Source organism: Myotis yumanensis, unplaced genomic scaffold (assembly GCF_028538775.1).
Source record: "Myotis yumanensis isolate MYYU_CA2020_CCGP unplaced genomic scaffold, mMyoYum1.0.hap1 SCAF_11, whole genome shotgun sequence".
In the NCBI taxonomy this organism is placed as follows: domain Eukaryota; kingdom Metazoa; phylum Chordata; class Mammalia; order Chiroptera; family Vespertilionidae; genus Myotis; species Myotis yumanensis.
In genome coordinates, this window is record NW_027223762.1 from 2,071,487 (window position 1) to 2,089,252 (window position 17,766).

Genomic DNA, 17,766 nt, shown 5'->3' on the forward strand with positions numbered 1-17,766 from the left:
TGGGTTTCTCCTCGGTCCAGGTTCTGCCTTACACATACACACATGCACACACACACCACGCATGCGCATACACACCTCACTCCACACACACACCACACTCCGCGCGCGCACACACACACACACACACACACACACGGTCCTGAACTCCTTTAGCCATCACCTCCTTCAAACCTCCGAGTCAGGTTTTGTTGATTTTATTGTGACTGTGACCCATGCGAAGGCAGAAGCGTAAGAGCGAGGGCTCCAGAGGAGTCCTCAGAGGAGCGGCTCCCCCCGCGGTCTCCTCCCCACGGGTAACCCTGGGCAGGGTCTCCAGGACACCGAGGCCGTCCTGCGGGTGGAGCCTCCGAGGACACTATTTGGCAAAGCGGGGCCTGTTGTTTTTTATCATTATTATTTTTTTTTTGCGATGTTTTCACTTATCTCTGTCCTCCAGGCGGGCTTGCTTTTGAGCGACTGCTTTGAACGCGACCATCATGTCGATAGCATCTTCTGATCGCTGCCGCCGATGCAGACGGGGCGGAGGGCCCGGCGGAGCTGTCCTACCTGTTTGTCCCGGAAAAGCACAGGGCGAGCTCCTGGGGGAGAAGGCCGCGTCAGAACACGCTCAGTACGTATTTCGCAGACGGCCACAGGGCTGTCCAAAGCGAACCACTCACAGTCCTACCCCCCCGGGCAGGCGCCGTCCCCCACGTCCGGCCTGGATCTGCGCTTCTCTGGTGATGGGAAGTGGGACTTCGCAAGCAGGGGCCGTTTGTACTTGATTTTCTGCGAGCGCTGGGTTTATATCCTTGAAGAAATCACCTGTTTGTGGTCCCAATTACCCATGTCTTAAGCGCCGCAGGCCAGGTGACCTGACCTCCCACCGTGTTTACTGAACTCTGTCACTGACCATCTCAGGTCCCCACACCAGAGACTGCGCAGCACCCAGGTGAGCCTTGGTGTGAACTCGGGCTTTGGGTGTCGTGACAGACGCCCACTGTGGCGAGGGGTGCTCCTGCGGGAGGCTGTGCACGGGTGGGGGCCGCGGGGTATGGAGACTGTGCTTCTCTATGAACCTAAAACGACTCTAGGAAAGTGAATCCTGATAAAAATGTTTGTTCTCACACTAAGACGCAGACTTGCTCTCTCCTGTCTGAGGCCCCTGGGAACGGCTGTGGGCCTGGGAGCCCAGCCACCCTCCCCTCCTGACTGGGGTATCTGAGCCCAAGGTCAAAGAGTGCTCCTTTTGGGGGGCGGGGTGCAGGCCGCCTGTCCAGCTCCCCAGCTCTGGGCAGCGTCTGGGGGTGACCCTATTCCCAAGCTGGGCGATGTGGGGGGCCTGCTTGCCCAGAGCTTGGACTCAGTCGTGCAGGGAGGGTGGCCCAGGTGGACACGGCGCTCCCGGCCTCTCTCTCCGTGTGGGCACGGACGCCAGCCGGGCTCACGCTGCAGCCTCCACTTCTGGAGGCCAGGCTTCCCTGTCTCCCCCTCACCCGTCCGTGTCCCAGAACAGAGCGGGGCAGTGGACGCCTTGTCCCTCGGCTGCAGAGGGAGCACGCGGTGAGCCTGGCAGCCACACAGGCCGGTTACCAGGTGCCACACGGAGCCCTTCAGCTCTGGTTGCCTGTCGGCTGTGATCAGAGTAAGCAAACACCCTGCAAGCCAGGCAGGACTGGAGTGGGGTGGCCCCCCTTGAGGAGGACCCTGGGGAGAAGCCGTGGGAGAGGAGGTTCTGCTCTTGTGAGTCGCTGTGTGAAGAGGGAGGGCTGGGGTCATTGTCTCCCCTTCAAAAAAAGCCAACGGCTCATAGAGGCTCCGCAGCTGCCCCACATCACACAGCAGCAGAGGCCGAGCTGGCCGCCTGGGAGCCGTCCCGGGGCCACAGGGAATTGGCTGCCTGAAGACAGGGTGTCCCTCCCAGTTCCACCCACTCCCAGTAGCTGACTCCCTTCTTCCACTTTCATTCTCCTGCAGTCTCTCCTCAAGCAGAGTGTGCCCCGCTCAGAGGCCTGGCTGGCTGCTGCCTTCCTTCCAGCTCCCTCTGGGGTTGAGGGGCATCTAGGGACCCCCGCCCCCCCAACCCCTAGCCCTGACTTGTAGTGGCAGCCATGCCCGGGCAGCTCTGAGAGGCTGTGAGAGGGCACAGAGGCCTGGGCCAGCCCCCAGCACCCCAGGGACACTGTGTGGGGAGACATCATTCTCATGCTCTAGTTCTCTAGACACGGTTCCCTTTATGTCTGTGAACTGACCTCATAACAGATTGAAAATAACTGGTTTAAAGTCCTTGTCTAGTAAGTCCAGTGTCGGGAACAGTTTCTACTGGTTTTGTTTTCTTTGTCTATGGGCCATACTTCTCTGTTTCTTTGCATCTCTGTTTCTTTTTGTTGTTGAAACTGGACATTGTACACAATGGAATGTGGCTATTCCGGAAGTCAGTCTCCTCTCCTTCCCGGGTTTGTTGTTTGCTCGGTGACTTTCCTGAATGAATTCTGTAGCATCTGTATCGACACACGCAAAACATGGATAAATCACAAAATAATGGTGCTGAGTTGAAGAAGCCACATGAAAAAAACAATATACTGTATGACTCCATTCATATAAAACTCTAGAAAACACAAAGTAATCCAGAAAAACCCTGGGAGAGAGTGAGTCTTAGATTTCAGTGAACGGAGCGTGTGGTCTTGGGTGCAGCATTATGTCCATACTCCTGGGAAATGCCATGTTGGACACCCACAAAATCCCAGTCACGATGGGAAGTATTAACGGGGCCAATTCACAGTTCCAACAATCCTGCTGCTGCCAGCGGCTCCTGTTGTTTTAACATGATGCTGACATTACAAAGAAAGTCATTGTTATTAAAAAGAAAAAAAAAAAAACCACAAAAACGAACAGCGATTGCCTGGGATTGGGGTGGGGGCCGGGAGGGGTGGGTGATGGAGATGTTTGTCTTGATTGTGACGGTAGTTTCATGGGTGTATACATGTGTCAGGCTTAAACTGTAACTTTAAATGCCTGCAGTCTATGGTGTATGTATTATGCCTCAATGAAGCTGTTTTAAAGTTTTTAAGATGACCGGGACCTGCTCCCGGAAACGTGTCCCCCACATGCGGAGCTGATGCCATGCGTGTCCCACTAGGTCCTCGGCGTCTCCCCTGGTGCCTGGGCCTCCGCTCAAAGCGATGAGACCGTGTCCGCAGGGGTCACCCTGAGAGGATCCACCTCGCCTCCCAGCAGCTGCTGGGACCGAAGGAGGCGTGTGACAGATCTGAGGGCCCCCAACCCAGGAGCCCTGGGCCACTCCCCAGAGGCTGTGCCTGAGCCTGGGAAGCTAGAGGCCCCCAGGCCCTGCTCTGAACCCAGATCCACGAGCACTCAGGGCGTGGCCACCTGAAGACTGCAGGACACCTGTGTGTGCACGTGTGTGCAGCTGTGTTGGCATGTGCATGTGTGTGCACTAGTGTATGTGTGTGTGTGCGCGTGCTGCTGTGCTCCTTTGCTGAACAGACCTGAGCCCAGGAAGAACCAGGGGCCCAGGTGGTGGAACCTGCCCTCAGACCCCTCCCAGCCGGAGACTGACCCCCGAGTCGGCCTCCAGGCCCCTCACTGTTGTGCTGTGAACCCGCGGAGGAGAGGCCAGGGGGGCCTGACCCTTCCAAGCAAACCCCCAAACGAAGGCTCTGCTGTCGCTGTGGAGTGAGCATCCCCATGGCCGCTGACTTCAAGCCACGACAGGACATCAGTGCGTGGGTGGGGGGGGTGAGATGCGCAGTCAGCCTCTGAGGGCCCAGCCCCCCAGCCCCCAGCCCCCACCCTTGCGCCCCTCCCGCCTGCTGGGCTCCTGGCAGCTGCAGAGAGGAAGGCCAGCTGCAGAGACAAGGTGCGCACTCGGGCAGGGGCGCGCATGGCTGGGCATTCTTTCGCTCAGGGGGGAGTTGAGAGTTTCGGTTTCGTTGCGGCCCAGCCTTACCTGCAGGGCAGCTGTGGCGGGAAAGGGCTGTGGAGGCGCCCCACGCCCTGTCCTCTTCCTCTTCCTCTTCCTCTGAAGTGCAAGTCCAGGACCCTGGGCTTGTGTGCGGAGCTGCTGCTCCCAGTTGGGCAAACCCAGGCGTCCCCGGGCCCAGTGCACGCCCTGAGCCCAGCCGGGCCTGATCCGAGGGGGCCTCCAGCGTCCTGAGCGGAAGGAGTGGGGGCATGTGTCTCTGTGAGGCCCCGGACCAGAGCCTGCTCTGCAGCACGCCCCCCTCCCCCCGCCCTCCCCGCCCCCCCCCCCCCCCCCCCCCCCCCCCCCCCCGCCTGCCTGCAGCCAGAAGAGCGAGAATGAGGCGCCAGAGCAGCCAGGGCACCGCGGGCGATAGCAGGGCTGAGGCTGCGGCGCCCGGGAAGGGTGGTCTCCGGGCTGAGACGGGCCTCGCCGTCCCTCCAGCACATCAGGAGCTTGCCCCCGCTCCCCGACGTGTGAGCGTCAGTTTTACCCGGGCGCTGGGCCAGCCCCACCCCCGGGTGTGCAGGCAGGCTCGGCGCTAGGGGCTGCTGGGGAGGACTTTGTCCGGGTTAACGCCTGCGTCAGGGACTGGAGGTCACATCTCCCTCCAGAAGGTGGGGGGCCCCATCCAACCGGGAAAGGCCTTGCAAAGCTGAGGTGTCCCTGGAGAGGAAGAGGTCCCACCGTGGCTGTGGCACAGCCCTGCCCAGGCCCAGCCTGCCCCTGGCAGAGTGCAGCTAAGGCAACCCATGGGCCTGAGCCAGCCTGGGGTCCCAGCAGATGCCCGCGGGCCCCCGACCCCTGGCAGTCCCCCGAGGGCCTGTGCTCTCTGAGGGCCTGGGACCGCCCAGCCTGGCCGTGAACACTGCGCTTCCGTACTCCAGTGGGGGGTGCTGCCCCGTGACCTGGGGGGCTCCAGCCCCTGCCCCTGCCCAGGTCACAGCCGGGGCTGCCCATGCCATACAGTCCCACACGGGGGGGGGGGGGGGGGGGGGGTAGGGGAGGTCCCTGCTGCTCCCTCTTCCCCAGCATAAAATATAAACACACATACACCACACAGCACACACACACACAAAACACATACACCACACACACCATACATACCACATACATACCACGTACACACCACACACACAACACCACACAACACACCACACACACAGGCCGACACGAGGGAAGATTGGGCCCAGTCCAGCCAAAAGAGCCCTGCCCGGGCGGGGACGTTGGGTGGCCTGTGGGTGCCCCGTGGCACAGACACCACCTGTAGCTCTTGGAACAACTCGGCGAGGGAGGATGGTGCCTCCCATTTCAGAGCGGAGGACGCTGAGGATTCAGGATGTTGGGTGGGCTCCCGGAGGGTCTGAGACTCACAGATCCGGGCTGTCCCTGGGGCCTGGGCAAGACATGCTGGGTGAACAGCAAGCCACAGTGTGAGGCGGGCGGCATGGCATACACGTGTGACCTAAAAACCCAAACAGCCAATTCAAGCCTGACTGGACCAGCTCCTCACCCCTCCCCGGCCTCAACGTCCCCCTCTGTAACCTGGGGCGGTGATGAATGCAAAGTCTACGTGAAAGTTAAACGAGGTCATGGGAAAATGTCAACAGAGTCTGGCGCAGTGTTCGCGCTAACGTAGCTAAGACGACCGGCTTGTTTACTTCGTATTCATATTGTTCGGGGCGAAGCTGGTGGCTCCTCGGGTCCTGCTGTGCTCAGCTCTGAGCTGGGGGCTGGCATCTTTGAGGGTTAAAACCCATTTCTGTGCTGAGTCAAGGGCTGGCCAGCGTGGGACCACAGGGAGCGAGGAGCAGGGTCCCGACAGATCCTGGCTCAGGCCCCTGCGGGGCCCACACGTGGCCCATGCAAGACACGGCTCCACTGGCCGCTCTGCCAATGCCTTGAGCTGCTGCCCGGCTGGCACTGCTGCCTGGCTGCCCGGCTGGGCTGCTTCCAGCGCCGAACTGGGTCACCGGGGAAGCCGGGCTGGCGGCTGGCCGGTGCAGGCAGCTGGCTGGGCAACAGGGCTGGCGGCCACGGGCACTTAGGCCGCCTTCCCGGGCCCGCAGGTGGTGCGTGCCATGGTCCAGCGCCCACTGGCCTCCAAAGGGGTTCTCCTGGGCTGATCTGGGGACAGGGGCCCTGGGGCATCCATCCAGGTGGCCTTGTAACCTGGTGGAGGCCCCGAGTGGGGCGCCGTCGGGAGGCGTGCGTCCCAGGCTCTCTCGCTCCCTCTCCGAGGGTGGCTGGGGCGGTTGCATCTGTTCTCCGGGTCTGTTTCCACAAAACCATGGTCCTGGCCCAGCCGTGTCAGTGACGTCTGGGTACGTGGTGGAAACGCCAACGCACAGGCTCCGTGCGGACTCAATGGGCTGGAAGCTCTGGGGGTCCCGCCCTTGAGGGCTGCCGTTCAAGTTAGGATGCGGCCACGATGCCCTCATGGTCCCTTCCCGGGCTCATCTCATCCTCTTGGCACCCAATGTGTATGCGAAGGTGGGGCGGTGGGGAGTCCACACCGAAATGTCATCTCCATTCTCTGGAGGGCCACCTCCTACTTGTCCCTTAACACCGGCTCCAGCAACTCTCCCGGGGAAGCCACCTGCCGGCCTCCGCCAGCTCCCGCAGGGTGGCCAGGCAGTCGCCTTAACACATTCTTTCTAGTCTATTCCTCCCTCACGGGGCCCCCGTCCCCGCAGAGGGCTGTCCGCCTGTATCACCAAGAAGGTGGGTCTCCCGTGAACCTTCTCCGCTCTGTATCCCAGAACCTTCCTGGATCTCAGGCCTCTCTCTTCCCTCCCGCTCTCCGAGGAAGCAGGTCCGCCCTCCTGCCCAGGCCAGCTTCCCTGTGGGCGACCCCCCAACACTCACTCCCACACCTCTCCGCCGGCGGCCGCTCCCCCTTCTGGCATCACTCATTTGTCCCCATGACCCTTCCCTTCAGCATCTGGACATGCTCAAGCTCCTGTGCTGTCCTTTAAGTCCCGCCCACAGTTCACAGGAGGGAAAGCAGGGTGGCTTTTACATACGGCGATTCTCAAGTAAACTCCGTCAAAGAAATACAAAACAATATGAATTCTCAGGGTTTTTTCCACTTAGCTGGGCAAAGTTCCGAAGGCTCAAGAAGGCCCGCATTAGTGAACAGATGGAACTGGCTTTGCAGCCTTGCTGGCGGATCCAGGGCAAGAAAGCATGTTTGGAGAACAATTTGACAATCTTTCTAAGTTAAAAATGCACCTACCGCCCTGGCCAGTGTTGCTCAGTGGTTAGAGTGTCAGCCTGTGGACTCAAGGGTCTCTGGTTCAATTCCCGGTCAGGGCACATGCCCGGGTTTCAGGCTCGATCCCCAAAAGGTGCACACATTGATGTGTCTCTCTCTCCCTCTCCCTTCCTCTCTGAAATCAATAAAAATATGTTTAATTTTAAAAAGGCACATACCCACGTGTCAGAGTTCTCACAGCGCTTTATTCATAACAGCCCCAGCTTGGAAACAATCCTGATGGCCATCAAGAGAAGAACAGGCCGGTCCACTGTGTGTTCTATGTGCGTTCTTCAGCAACAAGAACAAATAAATCCCAACCAAATGCAACTCTATGCCAGACCCAACAGAGAAGGCGCCATGTGCTGCTCTTTGCACAAGTGTCGCACGTGCCGGCGGAGTCTACGGCGTGAGGAGCCGTGATGAGGCTATCCTGGAAGGGGTCGTGGAGGGGCTCGGACCCCGCTGATACTCTGTTTCTCCATCTGGGGGCTGGCGGCAAGGGGTCTGCCTGTGAAAATTCACCGAGTGTGCACTTTCCTGTAGCTATCCTGAACTTCAATTAAAAGCTACCAAAAACCAAAAAATTAAGAAAAGAAATACAAGTGCAGGTGACCCAGCAATTCCAATAGGAAGTGACACTGTAGTTACTCTCACATGTGGACAAATGATGCGTCGACACTTTGGCCTGGCAAGCTGGAAACAACCTAAGCCCCAGCCAGGTGAGGGGGAGAGGCAAACCCATCCCTGCATCCACCTAAGGAAACATCATGTAACCGTTACAGAGCACCAGGCTGACTTCTGTGTCCTGATGGGTAATGGCGCCACGCTGTTACATGTGGGTCAGGGAGCGAGGCTCAGAAGGTGCACAGACGGCTACCCTGTGTCACAGCATGCTTGTGCATGCGCACACACATACACACACACACACTCTCTCTCTCTCCCTGGAAGGACACACAAGAGAGGGTGGCATCTACTGCATACAGCCGTTACCTGTGTCCACTCTGCCTGCCCGTGCTGGCTCTGACCGCAAGTCTGTGGCGCCCGGTGCTGGCGAGGGCTCAGTGAGGTCTCTGAGTGACTGTCTTTAGTTTAAAACACGTCAATAACCCCCTGATGACAGGCAGGCCCAGAAGCCAGGGCTTGGCAGCAACCACACAGCCTGGTGTGTGTGCGTGCAGAAAGGCTTCATGGAAAAGTGGTACCTGGGTAGATGTGGGGGAGAATGGACGACCGACCAGTGTGAGTGAAGACCTGTCTGTGTGTCTGTCTGTCCGGAACATGGGCTGGACGTGAGAAGAGGGCCTTACACCTGGAGAGCCCTGAGCCAGCCTGCGGCCCGAGTTGCCAGGTATTGCCGCTGTTCGGGGAGCAGAAACAGAAACCGGAGGGAGAGCTCTGGCGCCAGCTTCCGGGGGGGCAGCCTCCTGGAGGGGAAGCCTTCTGGGGGGCCGCTACCGCCTCCTGCTCTGTAGGCGTGAGACCCCGCCAGCCTGGGCGTGGCCCCACTGCAGGCCTGGGGTTTGGTCCGGTCTGACTCCCAAGCCCTGGCTCTGCGGAGCGGCCCTGCTGTGGGGAGTGAGGAAAGGGTCCCGAGGAGTCGCACGGGGCCCACAGAGCGGGAAGCAGGGCTGGGTGACCTTGCAGAAGGAACGCCACGGGCGAAGATTCTGCTTGGAGAACTGGCTGGAAAGGATGCGGGCCGCGTTGCCGTCACCGAGGCCTGCCCAGGCAGCAGGCCCAGCCCCCAGGCCCGGAGCTGCCTGCATTCCAGCTGAGGGCCTGCAGGTGGGTTGGCTACCCTCTCTACTTCCGGGAGATCGTCTGGCAGTGAGACGAGGGGCAGATTGTAGGCGGCGAGGCTGGAGGGAGACCTGTTGGGAGGCAATGGCGATAATTCAGGTGAGAGGGGACGGTAGCCCGATGAAGGCAGGAGTGGGCCCATAGAGAAGTTAATAGTTGGAGAGATATTTAGGAAGAAGAAGGGCATGGAATGATTGGCAGAAGACGCAGGTGCAGGAGTGGGAGGAGTCCAAGATGACCTTTGGATTTTGGGGTAGCTGGAGGTGAGAAATCCAGGTTTGGATACAACATGAGTTCAGACGCAAGGACACTGCATTAGAGGTGTCTCCAGTAGGGGCTCCCCTTTATTCGCTTATCCAACCAATAGTTACTGTTGCCTGCAGTGAGCCAGGCGTGGGGGCGGGGCGGGGGGTTTGCAGTGAATTAAACAAACTCCCTAACCTTGGAGGATTAATTTCGGAGCCAATTAACAACTAACTAAAGAAACAGCATTACGGGTCATCAAAGGTGCTGTGAGGACCCGAGGAATGGCGGTCACCTTCCTCAACCAGAGCAGGCCCGTGAGAGACAAGCGAGGGGCCGAGTCCTGAGCCCCACCTGTTCCTTCTCCGCATGAGGGGCAGAGGTGCCCTGGGTCTCTCTCTCACTCAGGCCTGACCGCCTCCCAGAGCGGGTGCTACTGACACTGGGTCTGGGAAGAATGGGCGGGTTTCACCAGGCATCTTTCAGTTGATTACCTGTCTTGGCTTCTCCTGACCTCACTTAAGAGTCGAAACTGTGCCCGGCCAGTGGTTGAGCGTGGACCTATGAGCCAGGAGGTCACAGTTCGACTCCAGGTCAGGGCACAGGCCCGGGTTGCGGGCTGCATCCCCAGTAGGGGCCGTGCAGGAGGCAGCTGATTCATGATTCTCTCTCATCACTGATGTCTCCGTCTCTCTCTCCCTCTTCCTTCCTCTCGGAAATCAGCAAGAAAATATCTTAAGAGTGGAAACTGCGGCCCAAAGCTGCCTGGTGAGGGGTGTCAGACACAGACACTGGCCTGGGAACGGGCTCCGGCCGCTGCAGGAAGCAGCAGATGCAGGCGGTCGGCTGGAGCCAGCCAGCTTCCAAAGCTCTTCCTGGTCCGTGATGCACCCTCAGGGCCAATCGCCGATGCAGAAAAACGGAAAACAAGCCAGCAGTGCCGGGCCGAGGCCTCCAGGGGCACTGATTCAATTCGCGGGGCGGCGGGCGGCGGCCCCTTTAAACGAGGTCCCCTCCCGAGTCACCCGGTCCAGGACCGGGGGCTTCCCGGGCCACAGCCGCGCCGCCGCGCCGCCCTCGCCGCCGCCGGGACCTTTCCCCTACTTTCCAGGCCCGCAGGCCCCGCCCCCTGGCGCCGACCGCAGCACGTGCCGCGCCCCGCCCCTCGCATCACGCCGCGGCCAGGCTTTGATCACGCGGCTGCCCGCCGCGCCCATTGGCCGGCGGAGCACGGGCCCGCGCCGATTGGCTGGCGAGCGCCCGGCCCCGCCCCGGTGTATTTTGGTTTGCCTCCCGCCCCGCCCCCGCGGCCGCGCCCTCGGCGGGCGCCCCGCCCCTCCCGCATCGCCGGGGCCGCGCCGGGCAGAGCGGCGCGGGCGGGCGGAGGCGCGTGCCGGCCCCTGGAGCGCGGGTCGCGGAGGCTGCCTCTGCCACGCACGTGCCGCCGCCGCCGCGCTCCGAGCACCCGCCCCGCGGTCGCTGTGTCGCCTCGGGGCTGCCGGCACCATGCACACGCCGACCTCCCTGGGTCCCGGCGAGGCGCGCGCGGTGAGTGGCCGCGGGTTGCGGGGCCAGGACGCGAGGGAGGGCGGGGCGCGCGGGGCCTCGCTCTGGCCGCACCTTGGGGAGCCCGGACGCATTGCAGCGCCGGGCGGGGCGGCGGCCGCGTGGGGCTGGGCCGGGGCGTGTGCCCGGCGGCACCCTCCGCAGCTTTGTCTCGCGCCCCCCGCAGCGACGCCGCCCGGGCTGGGGGCGCGGGGCTGTTTCCAGCAGTGACGTCACCAGCCGGGAGGTGGCGACCATTGGGCGGGAGCGGCTGGCGGGAACGCGGCACGCGGGCGGCGGGGCGGGGCGGGGCGGGGCTGTGGGAACCCGCGCTGCGGGCGGGCGGTGCCTGGGGCGTGGGACGTGCGGGTCGCCTTTCGCCGCAGCTGGGGCTCCTGCCGTCGCGCCCCGAGGGCTGCGGGAGGTCGCTGGCTGGTCCTGGCACCGGGTCGTCGCCACGCGTGCACCGCGAGGGTCGGAGAGACTGGGGGCTCTGCGCCTTCTGCTTCCTCCTCGCACGGAGTCACGTCTGTGACTCCAGATTGTCCGAGGCCCCGGGAGAGCTGCCTCCTTGCGGTGTGCCTGCGGGGATCTGAGCGGGACCGGAGGGGGGAACCTGAGCGGGACCGGAGGGTTTGATGCCTGGAAGTTACTTGCAGCTGAAAAGAGCTGGTGCGACCCTGGGAAGACAGCCTCCTGTTTGCGGGGGACCTTACAGATGCTTCCTCTCACCCCCCCCCCACTAGCCTTGAGGCATGAAGGTGTGACTTATGTCCCCCAGACCTGGAACAGGCTTTACACTCATGGGCCCCCCAAGTTCTGCTCGACAAGGGAGGGCAAGGCTCTGAACGTTGCCCAAAACGCACCCGCAGGGAGCGCTCCCCATGGCTTTGCCAGCTCAGAAGAGCCGGCCCTGGTCTCAGCCCACCAGAGAGCTGGATGGAGTCGGTGCCCCTCCTCCCGCCTCTGGAATGAACGTCTAATGAATCAGTGACCAAAGAGCATGAACTTTCTATCAAGAACCTTTCTAAGAATCAGGTTTTCTGTGGAAAGGGCTTGCCAGCCACGCCCAGCCATCAGAACGTTGGCATGAAAGCAGAATTGTCTGAGCGTCCTGTTGACATCTCTCCCTAGAGCAGATGCTGTGTGTGGAGTGCCGTGGGTGTGTGGAGTGCGGTGCGTGTGTGGGGTGCCGTGTGTGTGTGTGGTGCCGTGTGTGTGGGGGGTGGAGTGCAGAGTGCGGTGCGTGTGTGCACTGTCGTGCGTGTGCGGAGTGCCGTGCATGTGCGGAGTACGGTGCATGTGTGCACTGTAGTGCGTGTGCGGAGTGCCGTGCGGGTGTGACGTGTGAGTGCCGGCTCCTGTGCACGTGTCCGCACGCCTGTCTCTGTGTTTCCCGGGGCTGAGAAGCCGTCGTGTTGCCCGCCTTTAGGTCGACATCATGGACATCTGCGAGTCCATCCTGGAGAGGAAGCGGCATGACAGCGAGCGGTCTGCGTGCAGCCTCTTGGAGCTGAATGACATCGAAGCTGTCGAGGCTCTTGTGTGCATGAGCTCCTGGGGTCAGAGGCCCCGGGCTGGCGACCTGTGGAAGATGAGACCCCTCACGCCTGTGTCTGACTCTGGGGATGTCGCCGCCCCTCCGCTGGTGGACGAGGCCACACCCGAGCTGCCCAAGGACCTCCATTCCTTGTCGACGCTGGTAAGAGGCGGGGGGAGGAGAGGTGGTGCAGTGGCCAGCGCGCCTGGAATACATGTGCTGAGGGACGCGTGGGCAGGGTCCCTGGGAGGCTGGCAAGCAAGGGCACGGCCTCCCCTGTGGAGGGCCTGAGACGAAGCTGTGTTTTGTCTGTTGGAAACATGTTTTTCCATGGATCGACCACAGCTTGCAGCCACAGGGCTAAAATGTGCATAGCACAAAACCTACAGGTTGATTTGAGAAAGCAAAATGTACTCATTTCCCTGGGCAATTGCAGGGTGGGGACCAGGTTCCCCCAGATGACCCAGTTCCCCCAGGGTCAGGGTAAGTGGGTGGCGGCTGGGGAGAGCCCGTGCTTTGGCACCAGACACCCTAAGTTAGCGGTGGAAATGCTGGCCTCTGCCTCCCGGTGGCAGCCAGCTTCTGACTTGGGCGAGTTGGCTGCCATCAGGCACTGTGTTCTGTTTCCTTAACTTGTGCGGCTCTGACTTTGCTGGGAGAAACACGCCTCAGCTCGGAGAGGTGAGGGCTGTCTGTCGCTAACGGAAGTGAAAGTGGTCACGTAATGGCCCTGGGCTGGCTGGAAGCTGGCGCTGGAGAGAGACTGCGGGAACCGCGTGGAGAGGGATGAGAAGGGCTGTGCGTGCGTAGCGAGGACTGCAGAGTCTGGCCTGGCTGCCGGAGCCCCTCAGAGCTCTTGGCGTGGGGCTCTTCCCGGGAAGGCTGACAAGCGGGAATTGGTGGGGCGGTACAGAGAGGCTCGGTTTAGGCAGGCCACGGGTTAGAGCAGCGGTTCTCAACCTGTGGGTCGGGGGGTCGAACGACCCTTTCACAAGGGTCGCCTAAGACCATCAGAAAACACATATATAATTACATATTGTTTTTGTGATTATCACTATGCTTTAATTATGTTCAATTTGTAACAATGAAATTGAGGGTCACCACAACACAAGGAACTGTATTTTTATATATATATATATCTTACTGATTTTTTACAGAGAGGAAGGGAGAGGGATAGAGAATTAGAAACATCGATGAGAGAGAAGCATCGATCAGCTGCCTCCTGCACACTCCCTACTGGGGACATGACCGCAACCAAGGTACATGCCCTTGACCGGAATCGAACCTGGGACCCTTCAGTCCCCAGGCCGACACTCTATCCACCGAGCCAAACCGGTTAGTGCACGAGGAACTATTAAAGGGTCGCGGCGTTAGGAAGGTTGAGAACCACTGGGTTAGAGCGTGGCCTCTGGGCATCATCGCTCTGACGGGTTTGCCTGGCCTCATCTCGCAGGCACTGGCTGAGTGTGTATCAAATGAGAACCACTGGGGTTTCAGAAACCTTTCTGAGGATCCATAGTTACTGTGGAAAGCTCTCCCTTGAGTGTCAGTTTGTTTTCCCATCACAGCCCTAATGCTCCCATCGCTCGTTCCCGTCACTGTGCGGGCCCAGGAGCAGCACTGATTACACCGAGCAGAGGGATAGGTTTGGGAGGTCAGGAAAGCGGGGGAGACCAGAAAGTAGAGGCTTAGACCAGTTTTTTAAAGGCGTCGGGAGCATCCCGGTCAAAGTAAACGCCTTTTAAAATGTAACCAAAGCAGCCTTTTCCACACAGTCTTGTCTTTTCTTCTCCCTCAAGTGCATGACTCCTCCTCAGAGTCCTGACCTCATGGAGCCATTGGCGAGAACACTCGTTCCTTCCCAAGCACCTGATTCCAAAGCACGCGTGGCCGTGGCCGTCCCCCCAGCCTCTGTGGGGGCAGTCAGCGCCCTCAGCCGGAGGGAGGAGAGGATCCTGCCAGGTTTGAAGCCAGAGTGGCTGCAGCCGGCCCCTGGCGCCCCCTGCAGGGCTGTGGTGGCCGGTGTCACCCACCACGCCCTGGGGAGTCCTGCTCCCGGCCACAGTCCTGCCTCCCAGCCTCCAGACCACAGGGGAGGAGCAGCACCGCTTCGGGGACACGCAGAAGCTTTGCGGGACGCACACCCCAGAGACACTCCCCTCACCGTGAACTCAGGCCCCCGTCCGCCTTGCTCCAAGAAGTCTGGCGACCTGGTCCCCCCCGACCAAGGCCAGCAGGCAGGCTGGCCGGTTGCGGTCCAACCCTGCTCACCAAAGAACTGTGAAAATGACCTGCCCGGGAACACGGCGCCTCTCATTTCTGTCCCCGTCCCCAGCCCCCCCGTCCTTTGCCAGATGGTCCCTGTGACTGGACAGAGTGGCGTGTTACCGGCATTTTTGAAGGCACCTCCCCCCGTCTCCGCCGGGACTGTCGCACCCATTCTGCCCCACGCTGCTCCAGGGCCCCAGCCGGTGCTCATGGGTCCACCTGTGCCTCCGGGAGCTGTGATGCTGGTGCTGCCCCAGGGGGCGCTCCCCCAGCCCGCCTCCTGCTCCCCGGCAGGTGTCATGGCTGCGGGGAATACCAGGTTGTTGCCTCTGGCCCCGGCCCCCGTGTTCATCGCCACCAGTCACAACGGGGCCCCTCAGGCAGACTTTTCCCGAAGGAGGAACTATGTTTGCAACTTTCCAGGCTGCCGGAAAACCTACTTCAAAAGTTCCCACCTCAAGGCTCACCTCCGCACCCACACAGGTAAGTGCGAGGCAGGTGGGCATGGGGGGCGCGGATCCATGTCAGGGAACCTGTCTGGGTTCCTAGAACACGGCATCGGCTCACCCCATGCACAGAATGTGGGCGTCCTGTGGCGGCGACCCTTTGATCGCGTTTAGGGTGATGCTTACGTGGCCCCTTTCTCTTCACGTGGCCGTGGGCATGCCATTTTCTCTGCGTGTTGGAAACTGCACCCCCATTCAGTAAACACCAGTGTGACTTAGGGTTACTGCGGGGCAAGGTCTCTCCAGTGTGTGGGAAAGCGTGAACTTCTGGAATATTTGAAATGTGAAGGAGTATACATGTTTTCTTTCGGGAATATGTAGTTTTTCATTCAGAAGTCACACAGAAAGTATAATGACTTAGCGGTCTCTTTATGTCTTAGCTGCATTCAGTAGAATTTTCTGCAAGGATGGAAAGTTTCTCTGCCCATTAGGAGAGCCGCTAGCCACACGCCCTTGAAATGTGGACCGTGACTAAGAAACTGAACTTGACGCTTTCGTTAAGTTCACATGTATGTAGCTAGGGGCTGGTGCTGCCGGGCTGTAACAGGTGTGAGGGCCCCGGGCGGGTTTCTGCCGGGGTCGCTGAGGGAGAGGGCCCTCCCTGGCACACTGCACCTCTGAGGGGGCAGCTCCCGCTGGAGCATGGAGCAGCCTTGAGTTGGCGGGCGTTGCAAAGGGAGCTCTAGGCTTCCACTCTGCAGGCGGGCGGCTGATTGCTCAGGTGCAGTCTCCGAGCCTGGCCCGCCAAGCACCTGCCTCTCCGCCCTGACCTTCCCTCCCCAGCTCCACATCCTGCCCTTCACCCGCCACCCTCTGCCCAGCTCTCTTCTCTGAAAACCCGGGAAGGGCCTTCCCAAAGCCGTTCTTACAAGTGTTTCCTGATCTCATTCCTTCCTGACCCGAGCGGCGTACTGTATGTCCCACCACACTTTTTCTTCGTGTTTTAGTTTCTTATGTACTTGACTGTCTGACTAAATATAAACTCTTGGTGTCGCCGGTCTGGAGTGGCTCAGTGGTTAAACGTCGACCTATGAACCAGGAGGTCACGGTTTGATCCCCGGTCAGGGCACATGCAGTCAACCAATGAATGCATCAGTGAGTGGAACGACAAATCGATTGAGAGATACAACCACCGTTCTGGCTCTAAAAATCAATGTTTTAAAAAAAGAATACTCACTAAGGAAAAAAGCCTTTTCTTTATCACAAGCTAACAGTTGAAGAGTTATTTTTATTTAAACGTAGCTTTTGAAAGATTGGACATCCTTGGGCCCTGCCACATTACAGCTCAGGTGTGGCGGGAAGAATGCAGCTTGGAGGATTTCTTGACTTCTGAGTGACCCGATACCAGTATAACTGTCCTAGATTTTGAGGAACAAAATTTAAAAACAACATGGGTCAGCCCTAGCTGGTTTGGCTCAGTGGACAGAGCGTCGGCCTGTGGACTGAAGGACACATGCCCAGGTTGCAGGATTGATCCCCAGTAGGGGGCATGCAGAAGGCAGCCGATCTGTGATTCTCATCATTGATGTTTCTTTCTCTCTCTCCCTTTCCCTTCTTCTCTGAAATCAATAAAAATATATTTTTAAAAAAAGTAAAAACAACACAGATGTGATAGGTGCTGAGCGCTTAGTTTTCTGTAATATGTGTTTTCTCGCTGCCAGGGGAGAAGCCGTTCAGCTGCAGCTGGGACGGCTGCGATAAGAGGTTCGCACGCTCGGATGAACTGTCCCGCCACCGCCGGACACACACCGGGGAGAAGAAGTTCGCGTGCCCCGTGTGTGACCGGCGCTTCATGCGCAGCGACCACCTGACCAAGCACGCCCGGCGTCACGTGACCACCAAGAAGCCACCTGGCTGGCAGGCAGAGGTTGGCAAACTGAACCGAATCGCCTCGGCAGAGAAACCCAGGAGCCCACTGGTGAGCAGGCCGGCCTCGGCCTGAAGGGAGTTGCCCGAGGGAACTTTACAAAGGCTTTTCAGGGAAGGACGGACTGATGGATCTCTCCCAAAACCACTGTCGTGGGGGCTGGGGGACAGCAAAGGCTGGTTCTGATGAGCGTATGTTACCTGTTCTCTTTTTGGTTGAGACCCTGTTCAGTGTCTTTTGTAGTTTCAGAAGTTTTTTAAGGAAAATGAAGAAAATTTGACGATCTAAATCACCAGCATTCAAACATTTCGGCAATAAATTTTACAAAATCTGGATTTTTACAGCCTTTCTATTCATGTTTTGTAGAAACCAGACAGGGTATGACTTTATACTGTTTTTTATGAAAAGATTTATATTGTTGATACTCTGATCACCAGTTTCTAGATAGATGATTTTGCAGTCTTTTCAATGGTTCACGTTTTTATAAGAACCCTTCTTTCAGTAACCTTGAAACATTATTCAGCCAGAAAAAAAAAATCGCAAGTTTGTAATCAGGCCTTTTAGAGCTAAGAATTTTTTAGAATCAAACTGGTTGACAGGGTCTCTTAGGGAAATGCCACACTTTCCTCTGAAAGCGTGGCAGGCAGCTTGCTCATGACACTCTCCAGGGACGCTCCAGGAAGCTATTCCTTCGCAGCTGTGGCCCAAGGATCAAAATTTTCGTTGCATAGAACTAGTCGCCTGTGTCTGCGGTGTGACTTGTGCAGGATGTACCCA

General features: G+C 59.2%; 1 protein-coding gene across 2 annotated transcripts; it reads left to right on the forward strand.

The window, feature by feature from the left end:
- The first annotated feature begins 10,665 nt into the window (after positions 1-10,665).
- Positions 10,666-17,324, forward strand: KLF11 (KLF transcription factor 11). 2 transcript variants are annotated; one of them, XM_070428668.1, is made up of 4 exons: positions 10,666-10,811; positions 12,241-12,510; positions 14,148-15,099; positions 16,784-17,324. In XM_070428668.1, exons 1-4 carry the CDS (start codon positions 10,770-10,772, stop codon positions 17,062-17,064), a joined length of 1,545 nt encoding a protein of 514 aa, XP_070284769.1. In that variant the 5' UTR covers positions 10,666-10,769; the 3' UTR covers positions 17,065-17,324. The 2 variants fall into 2 exon arrangements, with proteins under 2 accessions (XP_070284769.1, XP_070284770.1); XM_070428669.1 differs by lacking the exons at positions 10,666-10,811; positions 12,241-12,510 and adding an exon at positions 13,570-13,683.
- Positions 17,325-17,766: the final 442 nt, after the last annotated feature.

Bases quoted from the DNA above. Each gene is read 5' to 3' on its own strand.
- KLF11 (XM_070428668.1), top strand. From the start codon at position 10,770: ATGCACACGCCGACCTCCCTGGGTCCCGGCGAGGCGCGCGCG. The intron at 12,511-14,147 runs GTAAGAGGCGGG...TTCTCCCTCAAG, and splicing joins TCCATTCCTTGTCGACGCTG to TGCATGACTCCTCCTCAGAG. The intron at 15,100-16,783 runs GTAAGTGCGAGG...TCTCGCTGCCAG, and splicing joins TCACCTCCGCACCCACACAG to GGGAGAAGCCGTTCAGCTGC.